This window comes from Labeo rohita, chromosome 21 (genome assembly GCF_022985175.1).
Source record: "Labeo rohita strain BAU-BD-2019 chromosome 21, IGBB_LRoh.1.0, whole genome shotgun sequence".
NCBI lineage: Eukaryota > Metazoa > Chordata > Actinopteri > Cypriniformes > Cyprinidae > Labeo > Labeo rohita.
In genome coordinates, this window is record NC_066889.1 from 10305596 (window position 1) to 10327223 (window position 21628).

The 21628-nt window shown below is 33.5% G+C and overlaps 1 protein-coding gene across 1 annotated transcript in view; it reads right to left on the reverse strand.

Moving 5' to 3' along the window:
• Positions 1-21628, reverse strand: part of tenm2b (teneurin transmembrane protein 2b) — a 307726-nt gene that overhangs the window by 76981 nt on the left and 209117 nt on the right. Inside the window, 2 exon segments of the mRNA XM_051093879.1 lie at positions 5678-5903; positions 21209-21418. Of these exon segments, the coding sequence (XP_050949836.1) occupies positions 5678-5903; positions 21209-21418 (436 nt within the window).

Here is a 21628-nt window from a genome sequence, read left to right on the forward strand (position 1 = left end):
AGCGATAGCTGCGATTCAGAGCAAGAATGGCAAGTATTTCTTCTCTGTATTTTTCTGCGGTGAAGTTAGAGGCCTGTTAGGGAATGACAAGTCATGTGCAGAACAAGTGAGAGAAATGACACCGGTGTTTCAAACAAGCCCACGGGGAGAGCGATAGAAGGGAAAACGAAAAGAAAAAGACAGCAGGCAGACACACAAGCTCTTCCCTGACGCCTAATAGAGAATCTTCTCCCATTTCCGTCCACTAAGATGGAGCACACCGTCATTAGCTCCAGCTCAGGGGGGCACTGCAGGAGTTTTAGCCCAAGTAAACCACCTCTAATTGGGCTCCATCTCTATGGCAGTGGATAAATACAGTTTCCTGAACGAGAGGCTGAAAACTCACGACAGTGGAGGAGAGCTCCCAAAGCTCAAGTGTTCAGCGCACTCTGATACTGCGCTATTACCACACACTCATGCTAACACTCTGTTGAGATTTTGATGGTGGTGTGACGTCCCGGAGGAAAACAGTTTGAATAAAAAAAGTTTCTTCTCTCTGCTGCTCCTCAGAACTGGGCCATTTCTTATGCACTGACGGGAGATAACGATGGAGATCATATTTCATAAGATAATTAGTCTTGCATAGCTAGACACTGTAAGCCTGCATTTTTTCAAACCTTCGAGCATCTGGAGTTTCCCTCTCTGCGGCAGAAACTCAGCAGTTAAAGCACTGAACAAGTCTGTTCATGTAGACCAGTAAGCTTGGGAAAATGTGCCTATTAAGGTTCACTTGTGACAATGGCCAGAACAACGAAATGGTTTATTTTTATCTGTCACCAAGAGATTTAAGATATAATTACAACAAAAATCCTAGCAACTAAATTAAACTACATCTAAAAGAAGTGATGCTTCTAATCTAACTAGCATTTTTTTAGTCCAGTAGTTTTTGCTTGACAGTAGTTCAGCTGTTTTCAAACCAGAAAACAGCTTTTCCAGAAGCTACTTTTTTCATCAAGTGATGGCATAGCATGACAACCGATGCTGCAGTATGAGTAATGAAACACGCTCTCCTATCTATCTGTAATATGGTTGGGAAATCTAATATTTGTTTTATTGAATCAGTTCATTCCCATGGCTTATTGAATAGCCCCTCCTCAATAATATGATCACAAAAATACAATTTATTTTATTTTATTATATATATACTTTTTGATGAATAAATATATAAATACTGCTGTTTAGTAGATATTACGCAACAAATAGTTACATACCTTGTTTGTCCTGAACAGTTAAACTGCCCGCTGTTCGTCAGAAAAATCCTTCAGGTCCCACAAATTCTTTGGCTTTTCAGCAATTTTGTGTATTTGAACCCTTTCCAGCAAAGACTGTATGGTTTTGAGATCCATCTTTTCACAACAGGACAACTGAGGGACTCATACGCAACTGTTACAAAAGATTCAAATGGTCACTGATGCTCCAGAAGAAAACAAACGATGCATTAAGAGCCAGGGGTGTAAACTTTTGAACAGAATGAAGATGTATACTTTTTTCCTATTTTACCTATTTTTTATATATATTTTTCATTTAGGACTGCCCTTCAGAAGCTGCAGAAAATACTTACATGTTTCCCAGAAGACTAAATGAGCAAAATTTACCCCGATCTTCAAATTCAAAAAGCTTTCACCCCCCAGCTCTTAATGCACTGTTTCTCTTTCTGGAGCATCAGAGAGCATTTGAACCTTCTGTAATAGTTGCATATGAGTTCCTCAGTTGTCCTCAGTGCGAAAAGATGGATCTCAAATCATACAGTCTTTGTTGGAAAAGGTTCAAATACACAAAAATGCTGAAAAACCGAAGAATTTGTGGGAGTTTTTTTCTGAAAAACAGCAGAAAGTTTAACTGTTCAGGACAAACAAGGGACTCATGAACAACTATCACTAAGCAAACAAACAAACAAAAACCTCTTATTTTGGTCAAATAATTGACATTTTGCAGATTCTGCAAGGTGTGTGTAAACTTTTGACTTCAACAGTAAATGCAGTTCAGTGAATAAAATCCCTGTTAAAAAAGTAATATATTTAAAATAAATGTATTTCATACTAAGCATAGTTCAAATCTATTAACATATTTGCTGACATATCACTCAAGACTTACTGATATAAAAATGATAATTAAACTTGGAGTTTAGAGTACTTGCACACAATGCACATTTCTTAATATTAAGTCTAAAATGTGTTTTAATGTCACTACTGATGAGAATTGTATGATCTTTGAATAATATTGGTCTTTAAATGCAAAATATTTAAAGTATACTTGCAATAGATACACTTTAACACAATAAAATATACTTCAGTACATCTTTAGTTGGACTTCAGCACTACTTTCACACAATTAAAGTGCTTTAAATACAAAATTAGTTGTTCCAGTTTAGCATACTTTAGGTATACCAGTTTAGTATACTAAAAGTACAATTGCAGGGTATTTTTAGTTGTATTAAGTACATAGATATGTTAATGTATTTGTAGTATACTTAGGATGAAATTTATTTTTCAGAAGTGTTTTTAGTAGTTAGTGTTTTCAAGTATTTTTTATTTTATTTTAATATTTTAGTTTATACATGATGCTACCACCCTAAACATTCTTTCTAAACCAAATATTTCAGATGAAAAAAATATATAAATGTTACATTTTTATATATTTTATATATATTTTTTAAAACATTTTTGATCATTTGATAACTTTCTATACAAAAGATTAGATTCACACGTTCTAATAGCCACAGGCCTGACAGCCGTATCAAATAGTGGGTCAAATCACCCCACCGACCCCACTACAAAAACACGGCAGAGCTGAGAGTAGCTGTAAATTGCCTCTGTAAATACCCGATGGTATTTATCTCACGAAAACGTCGTGAGAAGTGCTGGGTTTGCACTTTGTGGCAGACCGGGCTGTCTAACAGACAAAGCAATATGAAGTAGAGGGTGTTTAAGGTCATGTCCATATGCCCTGAAAGAAGTCATTCTAATCTGCCAGCCAAGGGTAGAGCTTTGAAGTGTCAGGGGATTGTGGGTAGTCCGTCCAGCGTCTGGAGGCAGCTTGATACGTTTGAAGGATCTGAGAGTGCATTTGCGTGCGAGTGCGTAGAGAATATTGAAGAAGCAAACCTGCGGCCGCTCAAAACCGGGATGCAGCTGCGTTCGCCGGTGGTAAAAACTCCCTCCGAACTCCTGCCTGCTCCACCTGCGGTCCCCTCGGCTCCAGACTCCCGACCACTGAGACACTTCATCTAATGTGACAGCTGCACATTCCTCACTTTCTGCGACTCTCAACCAATCTGTCACCATATGGCCCTATTCCTCTCTTGCTAGTACTCCAGCATTCAAAGCAGAACTTTTCGTATCCCGTGCACGCCGTTGCAGCCCTGCTTTGCATGCGTGCCATCGCATGACCTATTTTTCAGGCGGCGCTTGCTTCATCTGAAAGTGAGTGTCAATTTTTTTATCGGAGAGAGCGACGGAGACACAGAAAGAGAGGGGAAGGGATCTGTGTGGAGATGGATGGTGACTGGCGCTGATGGACGTGAAGTGTGTGTGAATGTTTATGCGTGTGTGGCCTGGCTCTTCATGGATTCTGCGGCATGACGTATGTGTCGACACGGTATTGGACTCGCGGCATGGTGCTGGGTGGGGTGGTAAAGGAACTGGTTGTGGTGTGTATCGGAGAACCTGGTGAATAAAACATCTGAACGATAGGGGGATGGGAACCAAAGAGAGAGAGAGAGAGAGAGAGAGAGAAAGAGAACAAGAAATAGACACAAAAAGAGCGTGTGTCTCATAAATAGTGCATACGGCAATAGAGGACAGTATTGTTGAGTCAAGGGGAGCAACCCTCCAGTCCTGCAAGAAGAGATACACTATACTAGACAATAAACAAACAAAAAATACAACCCACAGAGACCCAGCAGACACAATCCAGTGTGTGTGAGTGTGACAGGCTGTGACTAAGTATTTGGTGAGGGTCTCTGGGTGGGTGGGTGATATGGGTTTGTGTCTTTTGTGTCTGTGCACAGTAGACTGGGGTATAATTAGATGCAGCGACTGCCAAAATTCAAAATAATAATATATTTATATAAATACTCAAGTATATATACATATACACTGCCATTCAAAAGTCTGGGATAAGTAAGATTTGTATTGTTTGTTTTTTTTTAAGTCTCTTGTGCTCACCAAGGCTGTTTATTTGATCAAAAACGGCAATACTGTGAAATGTTATTACAATTTAAAATAATTTATTTATTCTATTTTAATATATTTTAAAATATAATTTATTCCTGTGATGCAAAGCCTGATTTTCAGCATCATTACTACGGTGTTACATGATCCTTCAGAAATCATTCTAATATGCTCATTATGATCACAATGATGTTGGAAACTTTTGTGCTGCTTAATATTTTTTGGAACCTGTGACACCTTTTTCAGGATTCTTTGATGAATAAAAAAATCTAAAAGAATAGCATTTATTCAAAAAAGTATAACAATGTAACAATGTAAGTCTTTGCTATCACTTTTTTTTTAAAATCAATTTAACATCCTTGCTGAATAAAAATATTAATTTCTTTAAAAAAATAAATAAATAAATACTGACCCCATAATTTTGCACAGTAGTGTATTGTTGCAAAACATTTCTATTTCTGATAAATGCTGTTCTTTGTAACTTTTTATTTATTTTATTAACCATGAAAAATGTATCACAGATTCCAAAAAATAATAAAATAAAATAAATAAATAAATAAATTTAGTACAACAGTTTCTGACAAAAAAATTATTCAGTAGAAGAGTTTTCAACATTGATAATAAATTAGCATATTAGAATGATTTCTAAAGGATCATATGACATTGAAGACTGAAGTAATGATGCTGAAAATTCAGCTTTGTATCATAAATTATAGTTTAAAATATATTAAAATAGAAAACCGTTATTTTAAATTTTACAAGTGTTTTCAGTTTTTTTGATCAAATAAATGCAAAAACATTAAAAATCTTACTGACCCAAACATTTGAATGGCATATAAACCAATAATTTAGTAAATAAAAGTCTGGAAGTGTTCGCTTTTAGTTTACTTTGTTCCATATATATTTATAGATATGTATCTAGAGATTTGAAATTTTATAATTTTATTTAGAACAATTACTGTATAATTACTCACAAAACATATATATATTATATTATTTTATATAATAAAATCTGAATATAACTGAATGACATTTAAATGAAAATTAATAATGCAATACAAATATAAGATATAAAAACATACATTATATACTGTAAAACAATTTTTATAGTATAATTAGTCATCAAACAAATAGATGATATTATTTTATGAAATAATTATTAATATTGTAATGCAATATGAATAAAATTAATTAATTCATTTTAATAATTAACATGATTTCGTATTTAGGCTCTTTCACGAAACTCTTTGAATTACTATGATCTGACAATACAGTCCCTTTTATTAGGACATAACACAAGGATCATTAAAAGATCATTAATGCTTATAATATCAAGGAGAATGTATGTTTATTGACGTCCCACACCATAATATGCAGTCCATAAAAATATACAATAGCACTATAATTTTCCAAAAAAGAAATCTGCAGCCCTAGCAGGTGCCTTTTGGTGTGTTTGTGAAACTTACCGTGTCTCCAGCGGGACACTGCTGTTAAGAGCCCAACTGTCCTGGAGCTGGACGGATTCAGGGGTGGAGGGTCCATCTGGCGGGGCGGCAGTAGGTGCGTGGCTCTGCGGGTTCCGCCGGCTGGCCTGGTTGCTGCGATTGAGGGAATTAGCCGATGACTGGTGGTGGTTGTGCGGGGGAGGCAAAGGAGGTCGAAGGGAGGTCTGACTGTGATGACTGGACGCACCTGAAAGAGAGAGGGAAAAAGGAGACTAAACACAGAACATCTCTTCCTTTATGTTCCCTTATAGGATGCTGTCAGTAAAATGTTTTTTAGACCACAAATTCAGAACATCAAGTTGTTCAGGTTACTTTAATTCAATGGAGCTGTAATCTGTTTACTGTTCAGTAGTCATGCGTGAAATGCTTGCAACTAAAAGGAGTAGAGGTAAAATGCTAGACATTTTGCAACAGAAAGAGGGATCAATTATGGATAATAAGATCTGAGCAGACACAAAAAGAAGACTGTGATAAAATCTATTGCTAGGTGGAGAAATAAAACATGGCTGGATTTTAGATTAGACTGAAGTCTCTATAAGTATGAAAACAAAATTAAAGTTGTATTGCCTTCTAGCTCCTGACATGCTTGCTACATCTCGAAAAGTCATCAAACATTTGTATTACTTGCATTGAAAATTTTTTTTAAGAAACAGGTGTAATATAATATAATATAATATAATATAATAGACTAAATGAAGTCTGTATGAGTATAAAAAAGTAATCAAACAATTGTATTACTTACATTGAAAAAACGATTATACTAAAGTTAATTTTCAAAAAAAACAAACAAAAAAAAACTGGTGAAAATAATCAATATATATAAATAATCAATAATCAATTTTATATAAATGTAAAAATATAACAATCTTTAAGTATAATAATATAATATAATACAATGTAAATATAATATAATATAGCATAATATAATATAATAGACTGAATGAAATCTGAATGAGTATAAAAAAGTCATCAAACAATTGTATTACTTGCACTGAAAAAAATAATATACTAAAGTTAATTTTCAAGAAACAAGTGAAATCAATATAATTTTTAAAACTATATTTTATATAAAACAAAAATACATTTGTATCACCTTCTAGCTATATATATATCGAAAATAATTGTAAAAGAAACCCAAAAACGTAATTTTCAAGAAACAGGTGAAACTATCAATATCATTTTTAAAACAATATTTTATATAAACTTAAAAATAGAAATATAACAATGTTTTAATATAATAACATAATATAATATAATTTAATATAGTATATAAATTCATAATTCTATTACATTCTAATATATCATATGAATTCTAAATATAATATAATATAATATAATATAATATAATATAATATAATATAATATAATATAATATAATATAATATAATATAATAAACAAAACCTTCATAATTTTGAAAATGTGCAATAATAAGAGAAATAACCCAGTTCTAGTCCTAGTGTTTAATGTTCATTTTATAAACTTTCAATGACAGCATCTAGTGTTTTATTGTTCGATCATCTCTGAGATGCATAGGAACTAGGTACTGTTTTTTACAGCACATAATAAAGGAAAATATTTGCCCCACCTGACGGTCTCTGAACAAATAGTGTTTTCAAGCATGTCTAGAGGTTTAACAGATGTGTCTACGTTCCTGAGTGTCTAATGTAAAAATTCAATTATCCACACGAACTAGCACAAAGGCCTAGGTTTATTTCTGTCATATATTCCACCTTTTATTAGTTTTTCTTCAACGTAGCGGTTGCAAACAACCCAGCGAATATGATAATACACGTTTCACACCCTCCGCCGCACCTCCCAACATCGGCGCATGAGGTCAAACGGAAGCAAATTCTTCCAGGAGCCTGTGAAAAGAGGTAAAAGCAAGGGATTCAAAAGTGCCTTTGTGTCCCTTAAGAAGAGGTTCCGAGATGAAAGAGGATTTCAGACCAACGGGAGATCGGCTACGGTCTGAGGGCCAGGGCTGTGTAATCTCTCTACATGCAGTGTGTCAGAGCGCTCTAAAAACGGAGCGCGACAAAACCCGGCCGGGCACAAAGCCCTGCTCTCTCAGCTTACAGCGCCAGAGGAACTCTGGAGGAACTCTTCGGCTCCAACAATGGTGCTCAAAACACTGGATTATCGCCCAATGACATGCCCATCAAAACCAGCCCGGCCATTTTCCACATTCTGGAACAAAGGCAGGGAGGAACTTGTGCTTTTAAGGGTTTAAAGCGCTGCCACGGCCGAGGCGTCGTCTTTGTTTTTTCAAGGGGACCTGGCGTAGTCGGCCGAAATTGATGCGACAGGCGCAGAAGAAGCGTCTACTGAATGGGCTGCTGTGACAGTGGCCTTCAATGGACGAATAAAGGATGGCGCTTGTGGGATTCTCTTCTCGTTCGCATGCGAGAACGGCACGCCAGGGGTCTCAGTGTGAAGCGCTGGAATCACAGAGGGACAATGGGCCGCTCCTGCGCTTCCATTATACGGGACGTGGAGCTCACAGCCAGAGAACGGAGCTAAAGTCAGTACAGTAATGCAGAGATTACAGGCGACTACTGTTACTAGCACAGAGTTACGTGAAAGAGACTAAATACGAAATCTCTCACTGTAATGTGCACATCTTACCCAAGCAGGAGGTAGAAGACAGGGGGTCATTTAAGACGCCTGTGGAAAGAGATATTGATTGCCAGGGTGTGTAGCTATGAATCTGCTGTCTGGAACATTCCTCCGACGGATGATACGGCAACTTAATTCAACAGAAAAGAGTGGACTAAAGGTCAACCAATAGTGGATTTTGCCACTATTTTTTTTGCCAATAACAATAACTAAGAAGAGGAAATAGGCTGATAACAGATTAATCTGATTTTAAAATTAATATAAAGTTTTCCATTCAATATAAAATAGTTTTTTATTCTTTATAACTATTGACAAACTAAAAAACTGTAATATTTTATTGTCATACGGCATATATAAATGATGCACAAGAATACATATAAATAGTAAAAAAGTAATAGATTTAAAATACATTTATTTTATTCGAAGTATAGTTCAAGTCTATCAACATATTTGCTGACATATCGCTGGAGACTTACTGGTTTAAAAATTGTAAATAAACTTTATTTGGAGTACTACTTGTACACAATGAACATTTCTTAATATTAAGACTAAAATATATTTTAATGTCATTATTGATGAAAATTGTATGATCGTTAAATAATATTGGTCTTTAAATGAAAAATATTTAAAGTATACTTGCAGTAGTTCCACTTTTAAAGCACACTAAACATAAAGATGCTTCACGGTGCCATAGAAGAACCTTTTTTGTCTAAATGGTTCCATTAAACAACTTTAACATCTGAAGAACCTTTTTGTTTCAAAAAAGGTTCTTTGTGGCGAAAGAAGGTTCTTCAGATTATTAAAAGGTAAGAAAGAGTTGGTTCTTTAAAGAATCTTTGAATGAATAATTTTTGTGGAACCAAAAATGGTTCTTCTATGGCATCGCTGAGAAGAACTGTTTAAAGCACCTTTATTTTTAAGTGTGTATATCTTTAGTTGGACTTCAGCACTAAAGTACATAATACGTAAATGAATTTGTACTACTTAGCATGCATTTGCACTTAGCATGAAATAAATGTATTTAAATACATTTCAGTATATTTATTTTTCACTAGGACAGCTTTTTAAACATTATTGTAAATCGCATTGTGTATATTATATAAAGTTATACCATACTCATGGTTAAGATTCATATAATTTATCATGCTTATGCTATTTTGAAATATAAAAATATAGTCAAAAGGTGTGTGTTGTGCTTTCTTTTTGAAATTGTTGTTATACTGTAAAACCCTTAAATGCACAGAAAAACATGGCAGTTTAAAAATAAAAATAAAATAAAATAAAATAAAATAAAATAAAATAAAAATAAAATAAAACAAAAAAATAAAATAAAAAAAAACAAAACAAAACAAAACAAAACAAAAAAATAAAATAAAATGCTCTTTTGAACTTTATTAATCAAATGTATCTCAGTTTCAGAATATTATTAAGCAGAACTGATTTCAGCAATGACAATACTAACAAACCAGCATTGTAAAATGATTTCTGAAGGATCATGTGACAGTAAATAAAAATTAAAATAAAATAAAATAAAATAAAATAAAATAAAATAAATATAAAACAAATCTGTTCTTTTGAACTTGTTTTTTCATCAAATTTATCTCAGTTTCAGCATAACGTTAAGCAGAACAACTGATTTCAACATTGACGATAATAACACACCAGCACTGTACAATGATTTCTGAAGTATCATGTTACATTGAAGACAAACAAATAAATAAAATAAAATAAAATAAAATAAAATAAAATAAAATAAAATAAAATAAAAAATAAAATAAAATAAAATAAAATAAAATAAAATAAAATAAATAACATTGGTTCTTTTGAACTTTTATTCATCAAATGTATCTCAGTTTCATCATAATACTAACAGCTGAGTTCAACACTTATAAGAACAAACCAGCACTGTACAATGATTTCTAAAGGATCATGTGACAGTGAATAAAATAAAATAAAATAAAATAAAATAAAATAAAATAAGCATAATCAGAAACTGCCATCACTCATTTTTGCACATAAAAATAGTTCTTGTAAGTGCCAATTATTATTATTATTTTTAGAATTGATACATCAGCCTACCCTACAGGGTAAAAAATCAAATAATAAATAAACTGTAAAAGCCACAACAGAAGGACATTCAGAATCCTAGACAGTACTACACAAAAGCAGCCAAGGTGGGTGTTCTTCACTTGCAATACAGACAATAACAAAATTTCACCCTGGTGTGGTTTATGATCGAGTTCTGTAAAACGAACTAAAGACGCTTTATTTTGTGCAGGGAAAGAAACTCTTTCATGACACAAGGTCACAGATTGTGCGCTCCTGCAGCTCGTTCCCTCTCCAAACTTCCGCTTACAAAACGGGCTTCATAACGCTCGATTTATTGGGACACGAAACAGCTGTGAAGCTATTCTGTCCTCCGTTACTGACATTCATTTATTTCCCACCAGCCTCCATCACTTTCTCTTTTCACAAGGCTGTGTTTCTTTCTCCCTCAGCTTTCCGTTCTTCACCATTTAGCAGTGTTTATGAATAATTGAGTTTTGATTCAGCGAGCGAGCGGCGGAGGCAGACAAAATAGTCGACAAGCAACACAGGGAAAGCGACACTATGTGGGTTCAGAAAAGGCCTTTTTGCCTAAATCGAAACTTCCTGCTCTTCCTGCCAGCATGTCCTTCGTAAAAAATCAAAACAAAAAGACACACTTACATAAAGACATATCAATGAGAAACTGCTGTAAAGATATAGTGGAAGATATCATTTATTCGGCTTCCTCTGTCTGGTTACACAACCAACAGAGGAAGCCGCGAGCATGCATATATCAAAAGGAATAACGTAGAAGGTGTGTCTCTTGCCCCGCCCCCATACACACACACACACACACACAGATTATCCAGTTATTTTCGGTTACTTTTACATTAAAGTAAATAAATACATAAATTACATTGTAACAATCAGATTTAGACCATTTTCAAAATAGTTTTGGGTCTGCTATTGTTTATTTTATTATTTTATTTAGTTTATTATTATCATTTATTTGCCCACAATTTATTATTATTTTTATTATAATTTTTATTTATTTATTTATTTATTATTTTAATTTATATTTTATATTTGGGATGCACCAAAATGAAAATTCTGGGCCAAAATTGGAACCGAAAATTCTGGATGCACCAAAATCGAAAATGATTTTAATAATTATTGTTATTTTAATAATATAAAATCATTTTTGTGAAACGTCTTAACTCTAATTAAATAATTTTAATAATACTACATTTAAAAAATACAAGCCAATAAAAAAACCACACTTTTACTAAAAGTCAACCATAAAATTGGACAGAAAATATATTAATATTAAATATCAATATATTATTTTTATTTAATTCAATTATATTTTATCCAGCGTTGACTGTGCAGTTAAAAAAATACACCAGCTTTAACTCAAGCTACAGTATTAGTAAAAATAATGTAAAATAGAAACAGAAAGAGCAAAACAAATACGACAAAGAGTGCATTAAGTACACAATTAGTTGTTCCAGTTTAGCAGACTTTAAATATACCAGTTAAGTATACTAAAAGTACAATTGCAGGGTATTTTTAAGAACATAATATGTAAATGTAAATATTGTGCATGAAATAAATGTATTTAAATGCATTTTCGTATATGCATTTTGCACTAGGGCAGCTTTTTAAACATTTTTTTAAATAGTATTGTGTATATTATAGAAAGATATACCATACTCATGTTTTAGATTCATATAATTTACCATGTTTATGGTTTTTAAAATATACAGATATAGTCAAAAGGTGTACAGAACCAGGAACAAAAGAAATATCTACATAATCTGCAAATTATATTGTAACAATCAGATCTTTTTAAACTTGTTTTTTAAGTAGCACTGTGTATATTATAGAAAGATATACCATACTCATGTCTGAGATTCATATAATTTACCAGGCTTATGTTTATATATATATATATATATATATATATATACAAATACATTCAAAAGTAAAAAGCCACAATTAAATTAAATTAAATTAAAAAATTAAAATAAAATAAAATAAAATAAAATAAAATAAAATAAAATAAAATAAAATAAAATCTATCAGCAACTGCCATCACTTGTTTTTGCAAATAAAAACAGTTCCTGTAAGAGACAATTTTTTTTTTTTTTAGAACTGATATATCAATCTACCCTAGAGGGTAAAAAAAATCAAATAATAAATACATTGTACAAGCCACAATAGCAGAACATTCAGAATCCTAATCTCAAAGAACTAGGACAAAAGCAGCCAAGGTGGGTCTTTTTTGCTTGCAATACAGACAATAAGTTGAACAGTTACACCAGCTTTAACTTGAGCTACATTATTAGTAAAAATAGTGTAAAATAGGAAAAGAAAGACAGATGCGACAAAGAGTGAATGGGCCAGAAAAAATGAGCTGGTGCTGGTGAGACAGGCGGAGGAATGGAGGAAGAGACGTGGGACAACAGCTCTGCGTGGCGGCTTCTTGTTTCCAGCGCATGGCAATGGTGAAATTACTGCAGCCAAGCTTTGCTAGGCTATAGGCCATGCCATGACAGGGATTAAAATAAATTGCCCAACATGAGCGGTGGGAACGGTGGAAAAACAATAGGAGTAAAAGCATAAATGTCAATTTGGAATGATAAAAGACACAATCTAAATGTGGCAGGAGGAGCCTGGAGACAGAGCGGGGGTAATTGAGCTCCGTGCTATAGAGTTGAGTGTTTACAGAAAGAGAGGGAAAGAGAAAGAGAAGAAGAGAGCAATGAGGTGTCATGATTGGTGGCCAAACACCTTCTGTCTTTCATCCATCCTCAGACTAATTCTTCACACACCAACCGCCATTTTTTTTTTTTCTTTTCTGCCTCGCTCGACAGATCTGGCTAGACGTATATGACAACCAACAATATTTCAGAGCTTCACTGAGTGGGAGTTTGGGAACCTTGTCAACAACATGTTCACACTGTCATGCGAAGGTATGAACACAGAACACGTGACCACAGAGCATATTCAAAAATATCTGAAAGTAATTAAAAAAACACATAAAAATGTGCAACCGCAATGCAAAGTTATGAGACACACTGCTTTCAGAGCTGAGCCAGAAACATTGCCCAACGGGTGGGCAGTACAACCAAAATTTTACAGCATGTCATGATATGAGTAATGAATTTCCTGGAAATTCAACCACAAATGGTTTATACACTAAACTCGCTTGTGGTCAGTAAGGTTTTCTTTTTTTTCTAAAAGGACGCGTTAAACTGATCAGATGTGACAGTTTATAATGTTACAAAAGATTTCTGTTTCAAATAAATGTTGTTCTTTTGAACTTTCTAGTCATCAAAGAATCCAAAAACGTATTAAAAATATTATGTTGATAATAATAAGACTTCAGAACACTGAAGACTCAGCTTTGCCATCACAGGAATAAATTACATTTTAAAATATAATCACAAAGGAAAGTACAGATACCTTTACATATTTTATGTACTTCATAAAAATACCCTGCAATTGTACTTTTATTATACTAAACTGTTATATTTAACATCTGCTAAATTGGAATAACTAATTTTGTACTTAATGCACTTTAATTGTGCGGAAGTAGTGCTGAAGTCCAACTAAAGATGTGCTTAAGTATATTTGATTGTGCTAAAATGAAACGACTGCAAGTATACTTTAGGTACACTTTAAATGCTATGCGTTTAAAAAGCAATATTATTTAAAATCATGCAATCCTCATCCATAGTGACATTAAAACATATTTTAGACTTAATATTAAGAAATGTGCATTGGGCATAGGTAGTACTTTAAATAAATTTTAATTACAATTTTAATATCAGTAAGTCTTGGGTGATATGTCAGTAAATACGTTAATAGATTTGAACTATATTTAGAATGAAATAAATGCATTTTCAATCTATTACTTTTTTACTAGGGCAGCTTTGCCGTCACAGGAATCACATTACATCTTAAATAATAAAATAACAGTTCTTTTTCATTTTAATTATAATAGTATTTCACAATATTACAGGTAACAGAGTATTTTTTATTAAATAAATGCAGCCTTGGTGAGCTTAAGATGTTAAAATGTCAAAAACAATTAAAAAAAAAGCTTTTGAATGTTACTGTGTATTATCATGTGGTAATGCTTCTGTTCTTTTCTTTTTTCTTTTCTTTCTTTTTTTTTGACTGGAACATGATCACATTTAATTATTTTTCTTTCTATATTTGGAACTCAATGAACATCAGTGGCATCAGTGCAAAACAGAACGTTCAATTATTGAACACAACTAAAGTAAAACTGTAAAACTACTAGTTATGGTGATAAATTGTGACTCGATAAGCCTTACAGGCTTATTATTATAGACACAAACACATACACACATGACGTACATCAGTTTGGCAAGCACTAACAGCTATTCTGATATTGTGCTTATTAACACCCTTTGATAACAACTTCTCAAGCTTTCACATGTTAAGTGTAACGTCATTCCCTACTGTAGCCGGGTTCCCACACTTTCTGACCAATTAATTTCACTGTTTTTTTCCACCTTTTTTATTGTTTGTGATAGCTTAATAAGTTTTCTTCATTTTTTAACAGAACAAACTCACTAAGAGTATTTCAAAATTAAAACTAAGAAAATAGTAATTATTTTTCCTGAAATCACACTTTTAAAGTAAATTTTTCTAAGACAGCAAGAACCACAACGCAGTACAAACTGCATAGCAAAATTGCAAAATGAAAACGAAATGACACACAGTGAAACCACGCATCCATATTTCCTACAATAGAGTGCCTTGACATATGAAGCGGTTTTATTCTCAGTAAAAGTCAGATCTGCATGCCGAGAGATACAGTGAGATCAGCTGACGTCTTCCTCCTGTGCTATTGAAGAACTGAAGATCCAGAATAGACAAAAATAGCTCAGTGCTGGACACCAGCTGGCCTTTCCTTCTTCTTCATCTTAGTTCTAGGACTTAAAGCTGAAGTGTGTCATATTTAAACATGTTTTCCTATTCCAGTTTTATATATCAGATAATATACAACATACAGTCAAACCAAAAATTATTCAGACGCCAGATATTTTTTATTATTAATATTATTAATATATTTTTTTTTACTAGTGGGTGCAGGACACTATAGTTCATTTATCTAAGTGAGGATAGCAAAATAAACGGTGATATATTCGACCTAAAAATTCTTCATACAGTGGACTACCAGTAAAATCGATAAAAATTTGAGACCAAAAATTATTCAGACTCTTTGACCTGACCTTGTTTTGCTTAAGTGTTTTTTCTTGAGTTGCTAATGAACCTTTCTACACCACAGACGGACAAAATTAAGCATTGCTTGGTAATTGGTCAACAAAGCATTGATAGTTGTGTAAATATTTTCATACTAACAGTTGTCTGAATTTTTGGTTGATTGTAATTCATTACAATCCTTTTTTTTATCAAAGTTATCTGACATTATCAAGAAGATTTTGAGTTTTTGTCATATTTTATTACCATTTTCTAACCTATAGCGAATAAACAGTGATAATGTGAGAAATGTTGAAGGTGTCTAAATCAATTTTGGTTTGACTGCATACTTTGTAGATTTAAAAGATCGTTCACTTAAACATTACAATTTTGCCCACACTTAGTCGTTTTAAATCTTTATGGATTTCTTTCTTGTGTGGAACATAAAAGAAAATATTTTGAGAAACAAATTGTGTCCCAACACAATTTGTTCAGTTACCAACATTCTTCAAAATATCTTTATTTATCTTTATTTTTGGGTAAACTGTCCTTCTGAAAACTGTTATATTCATTATCGCCATCCAAACGACTCTAACAACTGCAGTTCAGCCAATGGTGTGAGTTTGGGGCGGGGTTATCTATCAGCCTGACCAATGGCTGATGGGGGAACTGTCATTCTTTTTACTAATTTGTAAAATATGCTATATTATAAAAGTGAGTGAAAAATAAAACCTTCATCGATATTCGGAACACACAGTTTGGTCAGTCACTTGCCTCCACTAATTAGAGAGTAATGACATCCTACTCTGATTACAGATGCCACCCAAACAATTCACAAATCACAATTACATTCATTAGACTGCTAATGTTTAGGTCGCCTAATATATCATTTATTCAGACACTTGACTGACACAAATGAAACCATTTTATTCGCCTCACGGCTGAAAACATAGAGCTCAAACATTCAAGGCATAACACAAACTTCCACCGATTTCCTTATTACCATTTTTTTCCCACAGTCAAGACAGAAATAGCGAAAAGAACAACACAGAAACTAGATATGAATAATTTATCTGCGGCATTAGCACGCTAAGAGCGAAGCTCTTTCCAGGAGCGGTGTGCGTCGAGCCGCACAGAGGGCTGAAAACTGGGTGAACAGGATGACTCGACAGGGAGAGGATGACAGAGGAAGGAGGGACGGAGAGGAAAGTACGAAAGCACCACTGAAACTCTGATGGGAAGGGCGATTGAGGGAATGGCTGAGGGAGAGAGGGACGGGAAAAAGAGCGAGTGAACTGACAAGACAGGTCTCCCAGACGCACGTTAAGCTCTGGTTCCCGAGCACACCTCGCCTGCGTGGATGACACCTCTGAGACTGAGAGGCTCGAGCACGACCCGTCTCACTGCAGAATAATCACACACACATGCACGCCGAGGAGAAGAACATCAGTGCATACCAATTACTCTCGCTTCAGGGGTGGGAGGAACGGGCCGCAGTGAGCATTGCTGCCACCTCAGACCTGTGATGTATGTTGAACAGCTTGTCTGTTATAGCCATGTTTATAACATATCAGTATCAACTATTATTATCATTATTACTATTATTATTATTTCAGTATTAGTAAGAGAATTTCATAGCTTATAATATGTATTTATGTATGCATTTTTCAGTGTTTTTTACAGTGATTTTCAGTATAAAAATTACAATATGTTTAATCACAATCGCATGTTATGCATCATAATAGAGATTTTGGCAGATACGACAGCTGATCTTATTTTAAAGTGTTAGCCATAACTGTTTATGTTTCAAACTTTTTTTTTCATGCATGCCTTCAAGCAAATATATAAAATATAGGCATGATTCAAATTCCTTTAATGTTTTTTTAATATATATATATATATATATATAAATGTTGTCCAAATGAAGTTCTGTAATGCATCTGAAGTTCTGTAATGAATGTTCTGTTAGCAATGCATATTACTAATAAAAACATTAAGTTATGACATATTCACGGTAGGAAATGTACACAATATTTTCATGGAACATGATCTTTATTTAATATCCTAATGATTTTTAGCATAAAAGAAAAAATGGATCATTTTGACCCATACAACGTATTGTTGGCTATTGCTACAAATATACCCGTGCTACCTAAGACTGATTTTGTGGTCCAGGGTCACGTATATAATTACACATATTTGTTTTGAGTTTCATTTATACATAAAAAGTTGTTTTAATGTGCAGCCATCATTTTAGCTGATATTAATAATTACATAATAATAAACAGCTATTGTGTTTGCAGAAACATACAAGAATTGTGATTTTTAATTTTTTTTCATACTCCTAGACATCATCTAAAACAATAAAATAATAATAATAATCAGCTATCATATCTGCCTAATTATGAGCATTAAGCATGAACAGCCTGCGCAGGGATGATGCTGTTGATACTGATGGCGAACCATGATAATTCACGCATGCTTAGAGCTGACCGTGAAATAAATTTTCAAAGGAATAACAGTTCTGCATGATCACCCGTATATTAAATATCTGCAAGTGTTTCACATGCACAGAGGAGTAATATGACTGCCTGGTGTCATGTAATAAACCTTCATTATGACAGGATTACTCAATATAAAAGGCAAACATCGCGGTATATAATCATGTCTTTCTTAAACAAAGATAGGCCTATAATTCCACTTCTTTAAAATTATGACCCATTTCACAAAGGAACAGCACATGCTGTATGACTCGTCTTATATCTGCTATGCTGACTGATAAAAACACGGCTGGTGTAAATATCAAAGGTTTTTCTCATTCTGCATGTTTTCAAAGAGTGTTGAAAGACTCCTAGTTAATTAACACTCTTAACTTAAAAAGGTGTCGGAGCTTAATGTTAACATATTTTAACTGGAATCACCACAGCCTTCATAATTTAACTAAACAGACTGTTTGTGTGGTAGGTTGTGCAAAGCACAATATATCGTTCCCATGATCCTAAACAAGAGAAAGCAGTGTTTTTTTTTTTGTTTTTTTTTAATAGTATACAATAAAGTATACTAATAATAAATTATTTTCTGTGTAGAAATAAATAAAAAATGGCCTAGCATTATCATATTCATGTGGTAAATAATTACAATCTCAAGCTCTTTGATTAATTGCCCAGTTGTAACAATGATTTGAATATAATTATAAAGAACTATTCTAAAAATCCAGTTGCTCCAGCCGTGCCAGTGAAGCATCTACTTAAAGTATTACAACAGATTAGCATACACTTGATTAAGCACACACAAAAACGTTTTACGTTTTGAACGTAAAATATGTATATGCTGCTAAAACCGAGCAAAAAGCATATTTAATCAAAACTCATAAGTTACAAACACACACATAGACAGAAATTAAATACATTTGTTAATGACACCTATGTCATATAAGAATATAAAAATACATGTATGTATATATGCACTAAAAATATAAAATATGGCATATGAATATAAAAAAAAATGTAAAACAACAAGATTGACTGCATTAGTGTGAAATGATGTGCCATTTCTCACACATGCATGCACAAAAAACACTGGGTTTAAAAACACTGGGTTTTACAACCAGGTTTTACAAGACAAAAAGCTTCAGAAAACTACAATACTAAATCTATTCTTGGTGTCTTTAAAGTGTGAATTACGTTGTATTATATTCTAAACTAATTACTTTTCACAGGCAAATAAGAAAAATATAATTATGATACTCTGAACTATAGAATTGTATTGGGAAAAAAACAGCAGATAGATTGAAAAATTAGTCTTGTCAATCACGCTCTGTTTACATACACGCACAAATGAAAAAATTAATTTACCATCCAATCCAATTTACACTAAATAAAATAAGCGTGATTATATATATTTCACATAATACCTATGATGTACAAGGGTATCAACATATCTTTTTTAAGCATTTAAGTGGTGCAAAGTAAAAGCTTTCAGATTTAATTTAAAAAAACATATTTTACATTTTCCACACAAAGCTAGTAACAAAAAGATAATTTAGATTAACAGCAACAACACTAAGTTTTTATAATAATAATAATGAGCACATATTAATACAAGAGGGAGTATTTTAGGTAAAAAAGGTTATCGGTGTAATCAATAGGATCTGTTTCATCTAAGTTTAACAGTAGAAGCAGCATTACATTTAGTTCAAAACGGTTATGGAGAACAGGAGTCTGTCAATGCAAGCGTAAGGAGAGAAAGAAAGAGTGCGCAAGAGAGACAGACGGGGGGAAGCACACAAAAAGCGCAGCGGCGGGCCGAGGGTGTCAGGCTGGAATCGTCTCAGATCTCTTTCCCGTGACAGACTATTAACTGCACACAAACTCAACACCCACCCAAACAGTCATTTTTATAATATAGCACCTTTTTACAAAATTTCAAATCTTGACGTATTTATGATTTACATTTTTAAAGCTGTCGAGTGGGTGCAATTAATGATATTAACTGAGCGCTTAAATATTTGTGATCAAAGTCAGCAAAAAGTTCACTTAGGCGTGGTTCTCAGCTAAATAAAGGGTTGCGATCAGGGGAAAACAATGCTGAATGCAAATGCAAATGCAAACACAGACAGGTTGTATGACATGCCCTTATGCTTACAAAAAAAAGCAAAAATTATGTAAAGTTAGAAAAGAAACGACCCAGACTTTACTTAAAACGAGAATAAACATTGTGCTGAACACAACGTGTTTGTGCAATTAATTATCCACTGAATGGAGAATGAAATCGTTAAAATGAAAGAAAACATTTTACAAAATGTATTTGTAAAATTGTGAAAAAAAAAAAAAAAAAAAACATCAAGACTTGGTCATATTAATCATTTTGTGCACAGCAATTTTATTTTATTTTGTTATTTTAGTTTAGTTTAGTTTAGTTTAGTTTAGAAAAAAAAAAAAAAAAAAAAATTGATACTGTGTTGGGTTCCCACATGGCTTCCAATCTGTAAGCACAGAAATTTAGAAATTTATACCATTTAATTAATACATCCAATATGCTGGACTCTCACTAAATAAACGAAAAGTAAATAAATACTGGATGCTATTTTTCCAACTACCAAAATATTCAATGCATATAATTTGTCTAATTCAAAGGTGGAAAATACATAAAATTGCTTGTTGCAACACAAGAAATCCTAAATTGAACTTATGTTTTTTAAACATAAAGGCTGTGCATGATTAATCATTTTATTTTAAAAGGAAAATATTTTTCATATTTTCCCAACCTTTAAAATGACTGCTTTTATGTAACCAAAATTAATATTAAGCAATAATATAATTGTTCGCTTTTCATGATCCAATACAATCCCTTTAAATAAATTCATTTTTTTTTTTAATTGGAAATTCATCCCATAATAGTTGCTAAAAGTATTATGAACAGTTTTATGCAATTTTCAAAGAAAATCTAATCTAATTTACATCTTATTCCTAAAATCTAGGTTATGGCGACGGGACAGCGCGCACATGCAGGACAGACGGTTCAGTGTTGGTGAAGGGAGGGGCTGAGAGAGATGACGGCAGGGTGCTGGTTATGATGGAGAATGCGGCAGTTCAGTGAGACGCTCTTACCGGTGGTGGGGGGCTGTGCGCGGAGCAGGTAGGAGTTGGGGGAGAACTCGTCGTCGGGAGGGGGGTCCAGTATGGCATGGGATGAGCCGCTGTCCAAAAGGGGCATCTGACACTCCCTGATGGAGGTGGCGGCCTGGTGCAGGGGGGCGGAAGGGGGAGGAGGGGCTGGGGGGAGCAGACTGGATGAAGGCGTGGGAGGGAGGGGGCGACCTGAAGGACACACACATACAAACACACACACACACACACACACAGTGGGAAAAGTGTTACTTTATGGAGTGAAACCGTGATGAAATTCCAACAAACTAAAGTGAATCACAACCATCGTATTCAGTTCACAGTTGCTCATACATTCTCTTTATAGAATCTGTAAGATGGTTAGCATTTATATTCTGCAAGACAAAATAATTCAGTTTACAC